The following is a 21910-nucleotide window of genomic DNA, read 5'->3' on the forward strand; positions in this document are numbered from 1 at the left end:
TAAAAACAGTAATTTTCTTCGGCGCGTGCCTCCGTCTTGCGCTCAGTTGTCGGCGCGCACCTTTGTCTTTCGCGGTGTTGTCTATGAACCATCTTTTGTAAACTGTTTGAAACAATGGTGAATAAGGTGTGTGGTGCAGAGAGACTGGAGACGCTGTTAATTTCCCAGTATCGCTCTGACAATGGTTTCTGATTAACCATGCAGCTGGGGCTACTGTGTATCATAAGCACAGACATTATCACATCTTTGCACCTCAGGGCTGTACCAAAGTCTTTTGTTTCTTTTAATTTAGATGTAATTTAGGCATCCTGAGGCTGCTGGCCCATCTGCACCGACATCCCCCCCAAGATCACATACGAATGATATGATCTCCCATAGGCCTTTGCTGACATTGCTAAGGCCAAGAGAAAATGCTGACAGCTAGCAATGTAAGGCTGGGCTGACAGTAACATAGTAAATGACAGCAGATAAAAATCTACACGGTCCATTCAGCCTATTTTCCCCTATGACAGACTCCAGAAGAGCGTTCCAGTTTTTTAACACTCTCTGGGTGAAGAAGAACTTCCTTACATTCGACGGAATCTATCCCCTCTCGTTCTCCCTACCTTGGAGAGGGTGAACAACCTGCCCTTATCTACTAAGTCTATTCCCTTCAATGTTTCGATCATGTCCCCTCTCAATCTCCTCTGTTCGAGGGAGAAGAGGCCCAGTTTCTCTAACCTTTCACTGTACGGCAACTCCTCCAGCCCCTTAACCATCTTAGTCGCTCTTCTCTGGACCCTTTCGAGTAGTACCGTGTCCTTCTTCATGTACGGCGAGAAGGGGCTAGGAGGAGACCGAATTAAGGAAAGGAATATGAGGGGAAAGTGATAGGGATAGGATTGAAGGGAGAGATGTAAGGGAACGAGAGCGATAAGGTTACACCACTGATGATTCAGCTGCATTAGCTGCTCAAATCAAATCGAGTTTAAAATCTTAAATAGATTACGTTCTTTTTTCCACTATGCAACTCATTTTATCCAGCACTTAGGAAATCTTCTCATTTTCATTCCACTGCTTTATCCTTTTACAAATAAAACATGTTCATTTTAAACATCTAGACGGCTCAGGTCTCCAGCGGTGCAGGGCAGCTGTGATCTCTTCAGCATCCGGCCTGCCCCCGCACCACCCGCTGAATGGCTGATGTCGGCTCTCGCGGGACTCGTGAGAACTGACCTCACTCAGCAAGAGGGGCAGGGCGAATGCCGAAGAGATCGCGGCTGCCCTGCACCGCTGGAGAACCGAGCCGCGCGCCAGCGAGGGGGGCTTCCTTAAAAGGTATCGGGGGTGGGGAGGATGATTTAAAAGTTTTATATAGGCCACCCCATATAACTAGGCCGTGCCTCACACATGGGTTTGTAAAACCCATGTATAGGTTACGGCCTATACATGGGGAAATACGGTATTTACTTTTCTTACAAAATGGTTTGTTGCCCTTACAATAGCTCCTTTCAGCTTTGCCAACTGTTTTCCTACTTATTCCAGATGTTCCCATCCAGACTATAATTCCTTGATGTAATCCCCCCCATCTGAACAAAGTTTGTTTTTTTTAATCTAGGACTTTTACTTCTGAATGAGCCCTCTCTACTACACCTGTCTTAATATTAAACTACACCAAACAGTGATCACTGGATGCCAGATGATCACCAATTGTAACATTAGAAACACTTTCCCCCATTTGTAAGCACTAAATCCAGTAGGATCCTATCCTGTGTGGGTTCCATTACCAATCTTCACACATACTTAGAATGTTCAACATGAATAGATGCTTAGAATTAAATACTTCACAAATGATAGTTTAGAAAAAAAGACATGTGAAAAAATAATTTTCAGGGTCCCTCCCAACATGGACCATGTTTCGTTTTCTGCTTCAGGGAACTCAAAAAATTTATTCCAAACAACTCACGAACAGGTCCCTATAAATCAGGGGTCCCAATGAATATGCATGAGATCTATGTGCATGCACTGCTTTCAATGCATATTCATTGGGGAAATCCTGAAAACCCGACTGGATTGCAGCCCTCAAGGAGGGACTTTGAGATCCCTGCTATAAATCCTAAAAAATATTATACCCTTCATTTAAACTTTTGGAAAAAATGTTCATATAAACTTTCAGTAGCTCAGTGGGGGGGTACTTGTTTGATGGAGCTCTTCAGTGCAGAATTTCTTCAATGGACTTATTTCAACTGCTGAGAAATGTGGCAGATTTTTCTAATCAAAAAACTCCCAGCAGAACGCTGGGCATGGTGACATCACTGAACAGAATAACAGCCTATGAGAAAATCACTACTCTAAATTACTAATCTTAAGAGACAAGAAAACCAAAAAAAAAAAAAAAATCAGCCTAAAATTGCCCTGCATTCTATCTCGCGATTCAGCCCCTTGGGGCTCATTGTAAGGGCTGTGGCTCACTGGTTGAGCTGCTGCCTCTGCACCCAGAGGTTGTGAGATCAAATCCTGGTGCTGCTCCTTGTGACCCTGGGCAAGTCCCTAAATTTGCATATGCCCATCCCTGGTGATAGCATTGGGCACATGCACAGAAAAAACGTGAAAACAAAAACCCAAACACACAATATCCCCCCCTGCATCAGGAGAGCTGCCGATTCTCTCCTGCTGCCAACCAACAAACCCCCACTTGCAGAAGGAAAGATTCCCAATCTCTCCCGCCACAACCCTCCCCCCTTACTGCAGCAGCAGCAATCCCCCCTTGCAGTAGGAGAGATGCCGATTCTCTCCTGCCGCAAACAAACCCCCCTGCAGCGGGAGAGATGCACATTCTCTCCCACTACAAAGCAAAGCCACCGCCCACTCATGCAGCAGGAGAGATGCCCACTCTCTCCCAATGCTAAACAATACCCCCGCTGCCTCCAACGCACTCCCCCTCTTACTTCCATGTAGATGTCTGACCTGAGGGACACGGATTCCTTCCACCTAGCTGGCCCATGTCTTCCAAAATAGGCCTTCCCCTCCCCAGTGCATCCTGGGATGCACCGCAGAGGGGCCTGAAGTTCAGAGAGACCCAAGTTGTTTAAGGCCCCTCGCCGGATTCACCGGGAAGAGGCCTAAGGCTCTGATTGGCCCAGATGCCCCATAGGAGGGGCCATCCCTGTACTGCTCCCCCAAAATCCCAACACCACCATACTTTCCGATGACAAATTGGCAGAAAGGACCACTCCCTCCTGCCTATAGAGCCACCTGTTTTGAATGACAAGCCTTCCCCCTCCCTATGCACAAAAATATGAAAGTGCAGAAACTCTGAAGAACCCTCATATATACACACATATATAAAATGTGTGCATGCATGATAATGTATATATGTAGCCAATATGGCTTTTCTGTACGTGCACATGCTCCTCCCCTCCCCACCTTTATACACACACACAGTCCCCTCGCTCAGGTTCAGTGCCATCAACACCTTTACCCAGGACCGAGCCAACCCTGTATATTCACCCACGAAACCTATTTAGAGGATGTCAAAATTATGCATGAGCTAGAGTTTACCATGACTCTCCCTTGTGTCAGATTTAACACACAAAATTTTAATCATTGCAAATCACCAAATATTTACAAATTGACCCAACATGAGCATCAGACATTTTGCTAATGTAATTAGGAAAATATGGCAAGCTGACAATAGAATATGGCAATCACACATGTATAGCGGTCTGCGTGTGTTGATTTAAAGAAACTCTCATTATGTGATACACAAAGAAAAGATGATGGGAGCACGAGACACACAAAGAGCATTTACTACTTCTCTGCTTTTCTTTATTCTATTGCAATAATCCAGAGATAGAAGGGAAAATGTACTATAGCCAAGTGAAAAAAAAAACAAGCATCCCCTAAGGATGACAAAATGCTCTTGCAGAAAATCATTAAAAAAAGTAAAATAATTACAGAAAACTAAACCCCAGGATGTGTGGCAGATGACTTGCCCTTAGGAAACTGCAAGATTATGGGAACAAGGATCGCCTGAGCCCCCTAGTGGCTACTGTTTGCTCTGTAACTAATGTTAAAGTTTTCAGAATGCAGCAAAAAGGTTTCTACAAAATGTTTTATTTTTTGGAGGATTTTTTTTTTTTTTGACAATAAAGATAACATAAATCAAATATGACATACAATACACAAATATGACGCCCATGATGCCCACTTGAAATCGCTCCTGTCAGCTGTCAGAGGCTATTTTTCTCTCATTCCTTTATCCTCTTTCTTGAAAGCCTGTTCTTATGTTTATTGCCAAGAACACAGAACATTTACCACATCAGTTTAATCCCTTTGTTATTGTCACTCATAGGTGGGGCTCTTGACTGTGTTGCCTGCCACATCCTTGAATCCTGAGGTAGTCTACCAAATTAATGAAAATTACCATGCTAGATGTCATTCATTTACGGTTGGGGTGCTCTAAAAGCCTTTTCCATTTATAATACCATAATACAGGTTGGATGGCCAGTAGGGTAAAAGATATAGGAGTAAAATCTGGAAGGCTTTGGACTAAGAGAAGTTAGAGATTGTTTCACATCACTCTAGGACCTTCTCAGGCAAACAACAAAAAAAAAGTGTAATTAAAGTCTTTTTTTTTTCTTCTGCAGCACTATCGATTCAAGACCACTCTAGTGCCAAATATGTTTTCAGATTTAGCTTGCAATATCTATTTTCTTCCTAGAGAACAATAAATCCCAGATTTGGTTCCCAGGGTAGTTTGGGCACCTCCTGTTCCCGCATTTTTATTTTACGTGGAAGCTGCAGGACAATGTAGTGCTGCCCCCACATCACAGTTGCAATCTTTCAGCGTGTTCAGTGTTACCATCTGCTTATTAGAACAGAGCAAGAATTGGCAAGGTAACATCAGCAATCATTTGCCAATTGGCAATCTCTTGCCAATTGCTGATCACCGATAGGAGCAGGAAGTTTCTTCCTGAGAAGTCAATCTTGTAATATGCAAACCACATCATTATGTTGGCACTTGCATGTAAAAAGCCCCTGCCAGAGGATATCACATGGGCACACAATACACCTGCTTTAGATTGTAATCTCAAAAACTATAGCCTCTGGCAGAAAACGGTGCACTTGGCTTTGCCTCGGTCTGTGTTTTACCTCTCACAGGTTTAAAAAAATCCTTCAATTCAATTCAAGCAAGTCAACAGCTCTTTGATTTACAATTTCTGGGCACATTTCCTCTTTTCTGGTGAAAATTCTTCAGAAAGGGTGAAGGAAAATGAAGACTCTTCAGATTTCTACTTCAGCTTTTCTTTTCGAAAGATGAAAGTTTTGCCTCAGTGACCGAAAGGTTGGTCTCCAACGCACTTAACACGGTTTTGATCTGTTAAGTTGCAAAATACAATCCATTACAAACATGGGAAAAAAATGAGCTGAAATGAGTCTGCAAAGTAAAGTTTCTTCTTGAGGAAGACTAACTACACCAGTTTAACCTACTGTGAGAGCCTCACTTCACTAGAAACTACAAGCAGCAGGCTTTGATGGTTACTAAGAAAGGTGATATAGCAAGACTAATTCAATTTAAACTTTTGGTGTTGATTTTCAGCAGGCCATCCCTGGATATTCAATGGCACTTAACTGCACAGTGCCACTGAATACCTTTATTGACTGCTGTGGCACTGTACAGTTACTGTATATACTTGAATATAAGTCGATCTGAGTATAAGACGAAGTACCTTTTATTCCCCCCAAAAAGGAGGAAAAAAAGGTTGGCTCAAATATAAGGGGAAGGGGTTAATATTCATGTGTTGCCCTGCCTCCCCCCTTTCCTCACTCTCTCCCCTGTCAGATTCTGCACTCAGCCCCCCTCCCTCCCTGACTGCACTCAGCCCCCCTCCCTCCCTGCCAGGCTCTCCATCCTGTCCCCCACTCCCTCCTTGCAAGGCTCTGTACCCAGTCCCCCTCCCTCCCTGCCCTACCAAGCTCTCCACCCTGATCCTCCTCCCTCCCTGCCAGGCTTGCTCCCTCCCTCCCTCTCCAACTCTGAACCCAGTCCCTCTCCCTCCCTGCCAGGCTCTCCACTCAATCCCCAGTCCTGCCCTGTACCCTGCCCCCCCTCTCTCTCGATGTCCTGCAGGCCTCCACCTGGCCTTCCATATGACATTGTGAGCCACTCGCTGAATGACTTCCCCAAGTCCTCACGAGTCTCGTGAGAACTCAGGGCAGCCATTCAGCAAGCGGCTCAGTGCTGGACAGGAGTGAGGAAAGGTAGCTCATGCCAGGTACACCGCTGGACCAAGAGAACTCGAGGCAGCAATTCAGGGAGGGGTTCAGCGCAGGGCAGGAGTATGGAAAGCTTGCTCCTGCCCAGTACACCACTTGAACACCAGGGATTCAAAAAAGGGGGGGAGGGAGGGGGGAAGAGGCGAGAGGGAGGTAAAAAAAAAAATTGGTAGAGTCGGCCAGGACAGGAGATGGGAAGGATCCCTCCTGTATCGGCTAACCCCACCAAGACATAAGGCAGGCCCGTGGAGGCCTTCAACAAGTCCGGGAGGGGGGCAGATGGCCGATGCCATGAATATAAGCGAGACCCCCATTTTTGGCCCAAGAATCATGGCTTATATTCAAGTATATGCAGTAGGTGTCAAAATGATCCATGGGCAGAGTCAGGGAGGAGCCAGTAGTTATGCAGGTGTTGGTGCCCACACATCTAAGCAAGTAGACAGGACTGCGTTTTGTGTGGTCCCTTCTTTGCCTACTTAGCTATGCAGATGCCAGCGCTTGCACAGCTTTGAGGCCAGCAGCTGACCTGGATATGCAATGGCAGTGCCCCGCTCACAGTGGATAGAAGCTTTAAAAACCTGAAAACTGTGGGCTGAATTTCCGCCCTTTTTATTCTTTCCAATCAACGGAAAGTTGGGGAAAAAAATGGATGAGAAAGTCTATCTGGGGACAAAATCTCTCCAAAAATGAAACAAAGCGTAACCAAATTTGAGGTGGGGAAAAAACCTAGGAAAAGACACAGTGAACTTGAAAATGGCCCAGATCCAACTGGAGGTTCCAAAGAGCTAAAATCCCTACAAACAAACAAAATATCCAAGTGCATTTTGTAGGAGGCGCAGTCACAGCAGCTTACTCCTGGGGAAATTCTGCACAACTATGCATTGCAGGATTTGCACAGAATTCCCCTGAAGCCAGCGGAAGGTGGAGCTGTGATTCCAATGAGGCCACAGCTGTTGCCAAGGCTTTTCAGGGACACCTGCCACTTTACCACTCGTTCCCTTACATGGGCATTTTGGTTTTACATGCCAGACAATGTTTGAACCCTGGTTTCTTCTCCATGCCAAGGAAATCTGCTGCCTGATCAAAATCAAATTTTTTTTTTTTTTTTTTTTTTTTACTGAAGTTTTAATGATGTTTGACAATGGGATTCAAACTTGGTAGGCTGCCAAGGTGGTTAAAAAAACACCGAGAATAAAAACTGCTGGGTAGAACCATTGCACATGCTTGAACTTTTTCTAGAGTTTTTTGAGCTTTAGGCAGTCTGGATGGGCCATTTCTTTATCTAGCAATTTTCTGAGGTACAATCGTAATAGTTAATAAATATATGTTAAATATGTATTGTAGAATGTAGTTAATAGCAGGGAAACATTCAGGCCATGTATACAAAAGGTGCTGACATAACGTAAACTGTATGAAAAATCATAATAAAACGGAGAAAAATAAACCTCAATTGTGGGAGGTTGGGACTACACAAGTACCCAGCCCTCAACAAATCATCACGGGTTTATAAAAAAACTCCGCATACATATAAATAAGTAGATAAATCACTCATTTCCATTCATACAGAGTCGTATTTTTTTCAAAAGCTTTTTTTAAATATAATGACAGCTGTGAACACGAAATTCCATGTATTATTCGTGTCAAACACTAAAGACCAGAATCCCAAACTTAACTAAATTAATAGCGAGGGCTACAGCTCAGTTTCACTTATGTAAGTAGTTTTTGGAGGCATGGAGCACAAAATCACAATTAAGGAAGGAATACACTCATCTGAAGGTGTGAAATTTCAAAAGAGGCTTTCAACTCCTAATCCCGACAGAAAAGGCTTTCTGTTTCGCCTGGAAAGGGCTACTTCAGGGGATATATGCCATCTTCAAATGTCTCCTTGCTTCTTACATTTTGAGAGGAGCCGGCTTCACTACCATTGGATTGTAAGAAGCCTTTTCTGTCGGGATTAGGAGTTGAAAGCCTCTTTTGAAATTTCACACCTTCAGATGAGTGTATTCCTTCCTTAATTGTGATTTTGTGCTCCATGCCTCCAAAAACTACTTACACAAGTGAAACTGAGCTGTAGCCCTCGCTATTAATTTAGTTAAGTTTGGGATTCTGGTCTTTAGTGTTTGACACGAATAATACATGGAATTTCGTGTTCACAGCTGTCATTATATTTAAAAAAAGCTTTTGAAAAAAATACGACTGTATGAATGGAAATGAGTGATTTATCTACTTATTTATATGTATGCGGAGTTTTTTTTATAAACCCGTGATGATGTGTTGAGGGCTGGGTACTTGTGTAGTCCCAACCTCCCACAATTGAGGTTTATTTTTCTCCGTTTTATTATGATTTTTCATACAGTTTACGTTATGTCAGCACCTTTTGTATACATGGCCTGAATGTTTCCCTGCTATTAACTACATTCTACAATACGTATTTAACATATATTTATTAACCATTTCTTTATCTGCCATCATGTTTCCATGTGTCAAAGCTTAAGAATGCCAACAGTCTACCTCACGCCTCACCGTGGTGTGTACGTTTTACTTTCTCCGCCATGCTCTCTGGCACTCCTGCAATTTTAAACGTGCTTACAGGTACTTCCAACGACTCACCACTGTTTAGGACAAGGGAATGGCTTGGCTCTGTCAGGTGGTGACGTCACCCACACATGAGGGTGTTGGATCCTGCTTTTGCATGGAGAAGAGAACCATTCCAAATATTTTCTTGCACTGAATTGGGGTCGTCTAAGCAACGAAGAAGGTGGGAAAGCACGTGCAGCAAAAACAGGGTTCAAAAACAAGAAAACAAAGGATGGAGAAAAACCCTTATGTATCAAAACCAAAGAACACACAGAAGTCGGGGTGGACCATCAACTTTCCTGTACATGAGCATAAAATATAAAGCACTCTTAATAGCAAAAAACTGACAGTTTAAAAGTCCTGACATGGGGCCATGTTTCTACTACTACTATTAATTATTTCTATAGCACTACCAGACGTATGCAGCGTTGTACAGAGCTGCATCACCAGCAGTTTTCTCTCCTTTCCTGCCCCCCACAACGGTGACCGGCATTTCTCACCACTCCCCTCCGGCCTCTGCTGCCACCGCTACCATCAACAAAAAAATTAAAGCAAGCTGGACCGATACAGAGAGACTGCCCAGCCCCCGCCTTCTCAAACTGAGAGAGCGTGAGCTAGAAGGACCTGAGCAAGCGCAGATGATCAAGGCTCTGTATCAATCCAGCTTGCCCTCACCCTCCGTCAACAGCGATGGTGGCAACAGCAGTATCCAGGGGAGTGGCAAGAAATGCCGGTCAGCGCATATTGTATTGTGTCAAAGAGCAGAGTCTGCATCCGATAGTACCCATAATGTTCTAAAGAGAAAGGCAAAAAAACCCAAACTGTCAGGCTCACAGCCAGTGTTGCAAAAGCGCTTTGGCATAATCCAAAAGTGTACTGGTGACCCCCTGAAGCAGGCAGTTTATCTGTCGAAACACGGCCCTGTGTCGGGTCTTTGTATCTATCAGTGCTTTGCTAATAAAGAGTGTTTCATATTCTACACTCGTGTGCAGGAAAGGTCTTGGTCCACCCCTACTTCTACGTGTTCTTTTGACAAAACAGGGCTACCAGCATTTTCCAGCTGCCAACTTAAGACAAAGTATGAGAACCCACATGCCGTGGCAATAAAATTTCAGAGTTCAACAGTTTGTCAAAGGTCTCAATATACTTTGAACCTGCTGCAAAGACATTTTTTCTGCTCTTCAAAGATGGTATTTCACAAATCTATGTGGCATTGCTAATTACTCACCGACTGATATTTAAAATTTTGTTTCTTACTTTTAAATCCAGACAAGAACATTCCCCAGCTTTTATAGACAGATTACTTTTTCCATATAATCTTTCAAGAACATTGCGTTCTAGTCATCCAAACCTTCTTACTGACCCTTCATTACGTCATATTATTTACGACACTACTCGTAAATCTATTTTCTCTGCTCCTTCGTTATTATTTAAAGTAAGTTGAACATTCCAGCAATCCAAACGACCATCTCAATTTGTATTTTCTATTGTAAATTAAAAAAATTATTTTGCAGTAATAAAATAAAATAAAAGCGATAATATCCTCATATCAGTTTTATCAAACTAAAATTTCACCAATATTCATTCAAGAGGTCATTGGTTGTTCAAATTGTTCTAAAAACTCTAATAATTTTTTATGATCGATAAAGGGGGGGGGGTAGGTTTATTCTCTTTATCACAAAATATCAATAAATTATCATAATATTTGTTATATTGTATGCAACTATCAAAATAAGGGGAGGGAAAGGGATTATAATTGAATAATAGTTGATATAATTATTAAATATTATATGATGTCTAAAATTATAGTAAGGATTATATAATGATATGTTGTATTTACAGTAAGTTATGGAAATATCAAGTGTATACTTAATGTAATTGTATGAATTTTTATGATACACTTGTTGTTATATGAAAAATGAATAAAAATGTTAAAACAGAAAAAATATTTTCTCTGCTCCTACTTTTTTTTTTCCTCCCAATATATTTTATTGAATTTTCAAACAAAGAAAAAGTACAATCCAAACCAACAGATATTGTAGCATAGAAATCTGCTCAAAAATGAATATCTCCAACCCACCCAACCAAGTACACAAATCAGCTAACATAGAAAATACCCAATTCCAGTGTGTCATGTGTCAAAAGAAATCAAGCATTTACATAAGAACATAAGAATTGCCGTTGCTGGGTCCATCGTGCCCAGCAGTCTGCGCCCGTGGCGACCCCTAGGTCAAAGACCAGTGCCCTAACTGCGAATGTTTCAGTTCAGCAGGAACTTATCTAACTTTGTCTTGAATCCCTGGAGGGTGTTTTCCCCTATAACAGCCTCCGGAAGAGCGTTCCAGATTTCTACCACTCTCTGGGTGAAGAAGAACTTCTTTATGTTTGTACGGAATCTATCCCCTTTTATCTTTAGAGAGTGCCCTCTCGTTCTCTCTACCTTGGAGAGGGTGAACAACCTGTCTGAGTCTATTCCCTTCATTGTCTTGAATGTTTCAATCATGTCCCCTCTCAGTCTCTTCTTTTCAAGGGAGAAGAGGCCCAGGTTCTCTAATCTCTTGCTGTATGGCTGCGTGCCCTAGGTGTCAAAGTTAGCTAAAAAGGCTCCCAACGATGGCAGAACACTCGCCCAGGCATCGTGTCCAGAGAAGACAGTAATAAGTGTTTCTCTGCTCCTACTTTATGGCATACCACACCTTCCTATCTCCTTCAAGAATCCTCCATGGATAACTTTCCTATTTTAAGGATGCAAACAACATCTGAGGAAGAGAGGCTTCTTTTGGCACTCTAAAATTGCTTTTTAAACTCAAACTTGGATAAAGACCAGACAATTTTAAATATATTCCCTCTCCCTTTTATGATCTACCTATGTATTCTTTTCTTTTAAAACACTGAATTTCTCCCCCTCTTTCCCTAAGTATCTAGTTGTGTGGTTTTTTTGTTTTTATTTTTTTGCTATCCGCTGTATTTGTTTTTTTAAATTTTTTTCCTATTTACTTTTATTGCAAACTGCTCAAACAGTCGATCAAGATTTGAATTGAATAAACTTGAAACTATCTACAAGTAATGTCATGAAACAAAATTTCTTAACACTTAATGGAATGGAAAAGAAGTGTGCTGTGGGGTAAAAACAAACAAAAAAAAAAGAACAGTTCCTTGCATCCAGTTGGAAGTCATCCGAGTTTGTACTAAAAATCAGCATGTTCGTACTGCTACATGATAAGATGGGCTATTCTACAAAGCCTCTGCAGATGTAGGCTATTTTTATGCTAGAATACACTGTACTAGAACAATGACTTCTCAAAATTATTGTCTGGAGCCAGAATGGACTTTTACGAGTTTTTCAAACCACCCCTCCCCTCCCCAATACAAAATTGTTGTTGCTTCAGGAACAAAGTATATCTCAAAAATGTGGGAGATATTATCAAAATAGCTGGATAGAGTAATCAATAAATATCTAAAATCTCAGCTTTATTCATTTTCTTTAAAATATTTTTCTTTTTCTTTCATACATTCATAAATGTATGTAAATGTAACCCAAAGGAGTTTAAAGCACAGCACCACAGCACTTTTTGCACTAGTTCACTTTTGCTCAGTAGTTATAAACAATATTCAATTCAATGAGAGACTATAAATGAACGTTTTGGTCTCGTGATAGAAGATCGATAAAATGATTAAGAAGAGTATGAAGCTCTTTGAATAACCACTGTAGTTTGTTACTCACGCACAAATGATCACATGGATGAAGCACTTTATGAATGTATGAAAGAAAAAGAAAAATATTTTAAAGAAAATGAATAAAGCTGAGATTTTAGATATTTATTCAGGAACAAAGTGACATGCTCCTTACCTTTTCTATCTCCTGTTGTAGGGCAGCCCGAGACTCGAGGCTTATAGGAGCTTCTTTTTCCGATATAATCTGCTGCTCGGCAGATCCGAGAACGTAACTGCAACACAAAACCCATTAGGATTCTCAGGGAAACCAATCACCGTGCATGAAAAGAGAAAGAATCTCTAGAAGTATCACCGGTAGAGCCACCCTATTATAACTAAAAGGACATATAAAGTAATTACTGAGCTTCTCCTACATATGCAACTCGTCATATAAAAAGTTAAAACAGGAGACAGTGCATTGAATACTCATTACCTTGACTAGTTGCGGAAGAAGAGCCACAACTCTGCCTTGAGGCTTTCTGTAATGGCCTCTGTTCTATGGAAAAAATCCTAAATTTGGACAATCATTCAGTACAAATAACATCTGGCTATTCTCTAGGTATCTTATGAAGTCCATGCTCTAAATGTAGTCCAAAGTCCTTAAGCAATGGGAGGATGGTGTCTGCACCCCCCCCCCTTATTAAATGCATACTGTGGAAGGATGATGTCTGTACCACATTATGTTCTTAACATAAGACTAGCCTTACTGGGTCAGACCAATGGTCCATCAAGCCCAATAGCCCGTTCTCACGGTGGCCAATCCAGGTCTCTAGTACCTGGCCAAAACTCAAAGAGTAGCAACATTCCAGCATCTCAAAGAATAGCAAGATTCTGGAACCCCAATGAGAGCAACATTCCAAAGCTGAAATTGTGATGTCATAATGCCTCATTCCACAGTGCTTCAGAGCCAGCCTCATCAGTGATGTTACAATGGCTTGATTGTCCTATACTTGGCTCACATAAGAATAGTCTTACTGGGTCAGACCAATGGTCCATCATGCCCAGTAGCCCGTTCTCACAGTGGCCAAACCAGGTCCCTAGTACCTGGCTATAACCCAAAGCGTAGCAATATTCCATGCTGCCGATCCAGAGCAAGCAGTGGCTTCCCCCATGTCTTTCTCATGCTTCCTCCCCTCCATATTAAATGCATGCCAGAATTCACCCAGCTGAGAATGAGTACAAAAGAGTATCTTCAGCTAGTTGAATCATGTTCTGTTTCTCTAGATCTGAAGATCATCAACAGAAAACCTTGGAATACATGAACAACCATAATATTTATAAAGTAATATGGAATAGCACAAGTCTAGTTATTGGCTAGATGCAACTGAATGGTTTGGAAATTTAATACCTTATTCCTTCCCTTCCCAACTTTACTTTTTAAAAAAAAATGGAGTTCCTGTCTCTATTTCCTTTACAGTCATGTGATGACAACACTATTTTTACTTTTATTTTATTTCAATTTAACTTTTTTTATAATTGTAAGCTGCTTAGACATATTTTGATAGGCGGGATTATCAAAATTGAAATAAACTTGGACCAAGGCAATTAAAAAAGAGCACAACATGGAACAGATGCGTATGTCCTTTAAACAAAAGAACCTTTTTCTGAAAATCTGGGAGCCCTATTTATCTTCCTTACCACCTAGAGCACGCAGTTTGGTACTCAATTCCTTTTGATCTGGGTTGGCCTGATGAGCGCTTAATGCCATCTTTGACCCGGAGATGGGAGATTTCTGCCTGTCCTGAGGTTGGGGCTGTCACTGTGTGAAGAGGCCTGGGTTGGCGCATACTACGCAGAAGCGATAGTAGGGCGTGACAGAGACCTGCCTAGTTCTGGTCAGAGGGTCTTATTACATGCAAACATTTAAAACTTTGAAAAAATCAGGATAATAAACAAAAGACCAGGAAACCGATATATAGCATAGGAAAAGGGGAATTCACTATTTGTGTGTGGTGTTAGGTGGGGCAGAATCATAGAGGAAATTAGGTAATGTGTAACATACATACATAGAGATATTAAGAACTCCATCTTGTTCTCTGTTTTCTTTGTCCTCTCTGGTTCTTTGTTCAGCTTCCCGCCTTGGTGGGCTTCGCATGAGCAAGTAAAGCGGCAGCCGAAGTCGAAGCTGAAGGTTCCTTTCGCAGCTTCCATTTTGAACATCGACTCCCACAAAAAACAGCGACGCTTAAACGCCCGCGCTGTAAGAGTGGAACAAGGCTGGCACGATTTTGGGAAATGTTCTGGACCAAGACACTGCAGGCAGCGTCGATGCAGATCCGTCAGCGAAATCGCGCGCTGGCACTTGCTACACTTTTTTAAACCGGTAATTGGCCGGGACATAGGCCGAAAAAGCTACGCCGCAAGATCGAAGGAGCGGGGCCTGAGCCACGCGGCCGACCCGGCCGAATCGCCGGAAGAAATTTTTTTTTTTTTAAAGAAATAAAAGAAATAAAATACAGGATAAGAGTAAAAAGAACTCAAAACCGCGGCTATAAGAAGGCAAAAAACGGGAATTCAGTCAGCGCAGAATCGAAGTAAAACTTCTCAGCTCCGTGGAAAGAAAAGAACTGATAAGACACGCCTGGACCATCGGGCGGGAAGGCACTGGCATTTGCGTGGTGCGGGCATCTCAAAACTTCTGAGTTTCTTCAAGCAAAATATGCTTGTGAGACGTCCGTATCGGGTCTCTGTCGGATGACATCACCCACTAGTGAGAATACCTGCCTGCTTGTCCTGGGATAAGAGCATAATAGATTACGTATCCCAAAATGGAGTATAACATGCATTAAATATGAATGAAATATATTGTGTGGATCTGTGGATGAAAGAGGCCCCGAATGAATGATGTATGAAAGATATGTGAAAGAATGGTGTGTACTTAATTTCCAATATTTTATATATGTTAAACCTGAAGAAACTCTAAGGAGAAATCCTGAGGCAACATCTGGAAATAGTTAGTCAGAAACACTGAACCAGTTTTTCAGAGCAGGGGGGAACAGCCCCTCCCTTTTTTTCTATGCTAACAGAGACATGAACTTTTCAACACTTTTGAATGCAGGCTCTCCTGAAACAGATAAGCCGGTTTAGATTTAAAGTTCCTTTGAATATGTAATAATGCATATGGATATGTAATAATGTATATTCAAGGATGAATGTAAACAAAAATATGATTTTCTGAAACTTTTATTTCATGTTAAAAGGAAGTTCTTTGTCCAAATTTAAGGACAGCCTCTGTTAATGGATTGGCTGACAAGTAATGATGTCATGCAGGACAAAAGGTACATATTGGGGAGCAATGAATTATCGAGTTGAGATCTTTGTCAGAATGCCAGCATTTGGCGTCTGTAAAGATATCCCGTTGACGTAAAACTAACCTTTTGAGGTTCATTATGGCAATTAATAAAACGGAAATAACTATTTTAATGAAATTTGCATCATGTGTCATTTTCCATGTATTTTTTACACACCTAGAGCGAAAGCTAGCAGCTTAATTGGCAACTGCTGCTTAAAGAGTGCGCTTGTGTCCAATTACCATGCTCACTGTGGAAGAGGGATTTTTCTTTCCCCCCCCCTTTTTTTTTTCTTTTTCTCTTCCTTCTTTCTTTTTTCTTTGTCCTTTTATGTTTGAGTCTGGGGTTTCATTGCCTCTCGTTTTCCTCCCCCTGAGGGCTGGTGTCTATCAGAAACCAGGGCCTTGGCTCATTCCTGCATTGTTGCAGTATTGATGTATTGTTGCTATGGTGGGAGTAGTGATGGTGAGGTGTTTTTTGTTTGTTTGTTTTTTTAATTGCTATTGGGGGTGGGAGCTATTGTAGTTGTTCCATCTGAAAATTTGATGATATGACTGTTCCATTTTTGGATTCTGTTACCGTTGTTGTTGTGCTTTTTGTATGCTGTTCTTCTGCTTGTGATTATTCTCATCAATAAATTTGTTTGACCATAAAACCTTAACATGGTGTGTCAAGCATGTGCGTGCTTTATAAAATGTGTAGTTTGCAACTCCATCCAAACTTTATTCTGAAAATGTCTACATATGAATCATGGAAACATATTCTATGAAACCTTTTGTATGCAAGTAAATCCTTCAGAAAATCGTTGCCCATCAATTAACAGACTACCTCAAAGAATATGATATTTTGCATATGACTGTACTTGAGACACTGGTAAGGCAAATGAAAAAAATAGACACACTGTAAATCTGTTTAGCAGGAAATCATTCATTCCAGACAAAACAACACTGACAGAAAATCAAAAATACAAAAAAACTGGAGAAAAACAGGCCTCATACACGGACAGCCGGGACTGCACTGTCCGTATCATCATTGGTCTGAAAAAAATCTCAAGCTCTCATCTGTCAGGTAAACTTGTATTTCAAAAGCTTTTTATCTTCCAAAAACTGGATACTTATCAGCAATGGCTACAGCTAGGGAAAACAACTGTCTCTATTTTATAACATTTCTCATTGAATAAGAGCACGAGTCAAGACTTCTCAGTAGTACAAAACTCTGGTTGCGTGTCTTTTGGGAACCTTGATGTCCAATCAGAGCTGTTATTCAGAGGTTAACAAGCGATACTCCTACTATTTGACTTGAGTATTAAGGGACCGATGCCCGATTGGTTTAAAGCAGGGGTGTCAAAGTCCCTCCTCGAGGGCCGCAATCCAGTCGGGTTTTCAGGATTCCCCCAATGAATATGCATGAGATCTATTAGCATACAATGAAAGCAATGCATGCAAATAGATCTCATGCATATTCACTGGGGAAATCCTGAAAACCCGACTGGATTGCGGCCCTTGAGGAGGGACTTTGACACCCCTGGTTTAAAGGATTCCTAACTGATTAAACTTACAGTTCAAATGTATGACTCTTACTGACCCTTGGTATTCTCAAGAGCGGCGTACCAAGGCATACACATTATCACCAATTCTTTCCAATGTATTGATGAGTTCATTTAGTAAAAGGTTTTCTTGATTGGGCTATAATGCTGCTTGTTTCAATACCTTTACAAACAGAACATATTACTACCCTAATTCAAAAGTGTTTACATGTTGAGCTAGATTATATAAATGAAAACAAAGCTAAAACTAAACATTAAGTCAATGCAATTGAATCATCAGTGGTGTAACCCCATCACTCTCTCACATCTATTCCTTCAATCCTCTCCTTATCACATTCCCCTCTCCTCCTCTCCCCTTCTTTGCAGCTCTGGTTGCCTTAGTGGGCTGCCTAGATGGACCATGCAGGTCTTTATCTAGCATCTTTTATTATGCTAAGTTTGTCTTCAAACAAATTTCCAACAAAAGACTTTGGCAATTTAAACTATCATTAGAATTTTCTTTGAAAATTTTAGGTATCCTTGGATTAGAAACATAGAAAAAAGCAGCAAAGGGCTATAGCCCACCAAGTCTGCCCATTCCAAGTATCCCCTCCCCTGAATTTACTCCCTTAAAGATCCCACGTGAGTATCCCATTTTCTCTTAAAATCCGTCACGCTGCTGGCCTTTATCACCTGGAGTGGGAGTCTGTTCCAATGATCCACTACTCTTTCGGTGAAGAAGTACTTCCTGGAGTCACCATGAAACTTCCCTCCCCTGATTTTCAGCAGATGCCCTCTGGTGGTCGAGGGTCCCATGAGCCAGAAGATATCATCTTCTGATTCGATGCGTCCCGTGATGTAGTTATATGTTTCAATCATATCTCCCTGTTCTCTTCTTTCCTCAAGTAAGTACAGCTGCAATTTTTTTTATCTTTCTTCATACGTGAGATCCTTGAGCCCCAAGACCATCCTGGTGGCCGTTCGCTGAACTGACTCGATCCTCAGCACGTCCTTTCGGTAGTGTGGTCTCCAAAACTGAACACAGTACTCCAAGTGAGGCCTCACCATGGCTCTGTACAACGGCATCATAACTTCAGGTCTCCTACTGACGAAACCTCTGCGGATACACCCCATCATTTGTCTTGCCCTGGAGGAAGCCTTCTCCACTTGATTGGCAACCTTCATGTCCTCACTAATGATCACCCCTAGGTCGCGTTCCGCCGTGGTCCTAACCAAGGTCTCACCATTTAGTACATAAGTTCTATGTGGGTTTCTCTTACCCAGGTGCATTATCTTGCATTTTTTAGCATTGAAGCCTAGCTGCCAAGTAGTTTACCATTGTTCCAGCAACAGTAGGTCGTGTGTCATTATCAGGTAATAAGCTTTTGCCTACTATGTTGCAAAGTTTGGCGTCATCGGCGAACAGGATACCCTTCCTCTAAGTCCTTGCGTCATATCTCTTATGAATAAGTTAAATAGAATCAGGCCCAGGACCAAGCCCTGCGGCACTCCACTGATCACGTCCGATGCTTCGGATGGGGTACCATTCATCACCACCTTCTGAAGTCTACCACTCAGCCAATCCCCAACCCATGTAGTTAGAGTGTCTCCTAATCCTATCTATTTCAGCTTGTTCAGTAATCTTCGATGAGGGACGCTATCAAATGCTTTACTGAAGTCCAAATATACCACGTCCAGTGACTCTCCGGCGTCCAGTTGTCTAGTAACCCAGTCAAAAAAGCTAATCAGATTAGATTGGCAGGATCTACCCTGGGTGAACCCGTGTTGGTGTGGATCACGCAGTTTTTCTTCGTCTAGGATTGTGTCAAGATTCTGTTTGATCAGTGTTTCCATGAGTTTACACACTATAGACGTGAGACTCACTGGTCTGTAGTTTGCTGTCTCTGTCCTGCAGCCCTTTTTGTGGAGTGGGATTACGTTGGCGGTTTTCCAGTCCAAGGGGACCCTTCCTGTGCTTAGGGAAATATTGAAAAGAACAGATAATGGTTCTGCCAGGACTTCCCTTAACTCCCTGAGCATTCTGGGGTGTAGGTTATCCGGTCCCATGGCTTTGTTTACTTTGAGTCTTGATAGTTCGTCATAGACGCTACTGGGCGTAAATTCGAAATCTTGAAACGGGTCTTTCTGGTTATCTCCCGTCTGCAGCTGTGGACCAGCTCCCGGCGCTTCGCGGGTGAACACTGAACATAAGTATTTGTTTAGTAGTTCTGCCTTCTCAGAATCTGATTCTGCAAAGTTACCGTCCGATTGCTTCAGGCGTACTATCCCATCTTTGTTTCTTTTCCTGTCACTAATATAGCTGAAGAAAGATTTATCCCCTTTCTTAATTTTCCATGCTAGCTCTTCCTCCATTCGGAGTTTGGCTTCTCTGACTGCTGTTTTGACAGCTTTAGATCTGTCTAGATAATCCTCTTTCGCCCCCTCTCTGCCTAAATGTTTGTAGGTGATAAATGCATCTTTTTTCTGTTTAACTAGGTGTGAAATTTCTTTACTGAACCATTGGGGTCTTTTGTTTCTCCTGCGTTTACTTACTGTCTTTATGTATCAGTCTGTTGCTTCGTGTAGGATGGACTTCAGAGACAACCACATATCCTCCACATTGTCAGATATTGCTTGTTTATGTAGCTCCTGATGGACAAAATCTCCCATGCGGTTGAAGTCTGTGCCTCTAAAGTTGAGAACCCTTGTTGCTGTGTTTGTCTTAGGGAAACCTTTCTTGAGGTTGAGCCATACCATATTATGGTCGCTGGAGGCCAGTGTGTCTCCTACTGAGACTTCCGTGATGCTATCTCCGTTGGTGAGAACTAGGTCTAGTAACGCCTGGTCCCTGGTGGGCTCCAATACCAATTGCTTGAGACGTGCACCTTTATGGAGGTTAATATTCTTTTGCTGCTACCCGTAGTCGCGGAGAGTGTGTTCCAATCTGCATCTGGCATGTTGAAGTCTCCTAGCATTACCGCACAGTGTGATGTTCTCTATGTCCTCGATTAATTCCATGTCTTTGTCCTCCTGTTGCCTGGGAGGTCTATATATCACCCCAAGGTATAGGCATTTTTCATTCCCTCTGGCCAGATAAAGAGGGTATTTTTCATTCCCTCTGGCCAGATAAAGAGGGTATTTTTTTTTTATAAAAGTAAGAATACTTCAGCAAATCAAGAAGATATTTTCTTGTTGAGCACTATGAAACGTTTGTTCAAGCAATAATTCACATTCAGCTGGATTATAGAAATGTCATATACAGGGTGCGCACAAAAACACCCCTTGATTTTAGATGGTTACAAAATCAAAACTTATTGGAATATGTTTATAAATAAGTTGACAGCAAGTACAAGTCCCAAAAAGCACAGTTAGCGAGATCTTACACAATTGCTTGCACTTTCACCCTTATAAGCTTCAATTGGTTCAATGCAAGGTGACAAAATGATCAGGTGTTCCTCAAGTGGCCCCCGAGATCACCAGACATTACTGTCTGTGACTTTTTCCTTTGGGGTTATGTGAAAGACAGAGTGTATGTACTTCCATTACTCGCAACTATGGATGATCTGCAAGAATGCATCACTGAAGCTATAAACGTGATCACACCAGATGTGCTTCGGAGAGTCTGGTCCGAGCTCGATTGGCCGAGTAACAGGTGGGGCGCACATCGAGGGCTCCTTTTACAAAGGTGCGCTAGCGTTTTTAGCGCACACACCGGATTAGCACACGCTACACAAAAAAACTACCGCCTGCTCAAGAGGCGGTAGCGGCTAGCGTGCGCTATTCCGTGTGTTAAGGCCCTAATGCACCTTTGTAAAAGGAGCCCCAAGTGTATGTAATCAACAGATACTATATGAAACTTTATGAGTTGATGAAACCGTAGCCTCCAATAAATTTTGGTTTTGTAACCATTTAAAAATCAAGGAGTGTTTTTGTGGGCACCGTGTACTTTGGATGTTCAGACAAAATTCTGTGAAGACACTGCACAACACCACCGCTAGGTTAATACACAAATATGGAAAAAATAATCATGTCTCCATTTCTTATCCTATGACATTGGCTCCCAATATCAGCATAATGTTTATTCAAATTATGCACTTTTATCCACGGAATTGTATCTCTTTACTTTTACTCTATTAGACCATCAAGAAGTCAAGTTTCTTTGAAACTCCAGTTCCCATCAGCAAAAGGCGTCAATTATAAGGAAATGTTTTTCTCATCTATTCATTACCAAGCCCATTCAATATGGAATAAGCCGCTGCAAAAAAAAAAAAAAAAAAAAAAGGTTGAATGTGATTATTTGAGATTTTGTACAAAATTAAAGACATTTCTATTTCAGAAATGTATTCCAGGAAAGCACTAGTGGTTTTATCTTTCTTTCCTCTTTAAGAGCTATTCATATTTAACTATTTCTAATTCTCAATACATCCTGGTTTTTTGTTATATAATCCACATCAAGCTAAACTTATTGCGTGATTGCGGAATGTAAGTGTTAATATTATATTCCTCTGAAACGTCGCTAGTAGGCATGTTTGATAAGAAATTTGAA

The 21910-nt window shown here is 41.7% G+C and overlaps 1 protein-coding gene across 4 annotated transcripts in view; it reads right to left on the bottom strand.

Annotated features, from left to right (window-relative positions):
* Window positions 1–3557: 3557 nt before the first annotated feature.
* Window positions 3558–21910, bottom strand: part of MIS18A (MIS18 kinetochore protein A) — a 39779-nt gene continuing 21426 nt past the window's right edge. For all 4 annotated transcript variants that reach the window (XM_033947462.1, XM_033947464.1, XM_033947466.1 and 1 more), the window contains 2 exons: window positions 12686–12782; window positions 3558–5359 (listed from right to left, as the gene is read on the bottom strand). In XM_033947462.1, the coding sequence (XP_033803353.1) occupies window positions 5279–5359; window positions 12686–12782 (178 nt within the window). In that variant the 3' untranslated portion in view covers window positions 3558–5278. The remainder of the gene's footprint in view (window positions 5360–12685; window positions 12783–21910) is intronic.

Source organism: Geotrypetes seraphini, chromosome 6, assembly GCF_902459505.1.
Source record: "Geotrypetes seraphini chromosome 6, aGeoSer1.1, whole genome shotgun sequence".
NCBI classification, from domain to species: domain Eukaryota; kingdom Metazoa; phylum Chordata; class Amphibia; order Gymnophiona; family Dermophiidae; genus Geotrypetes; species Geotrypetes seraphini.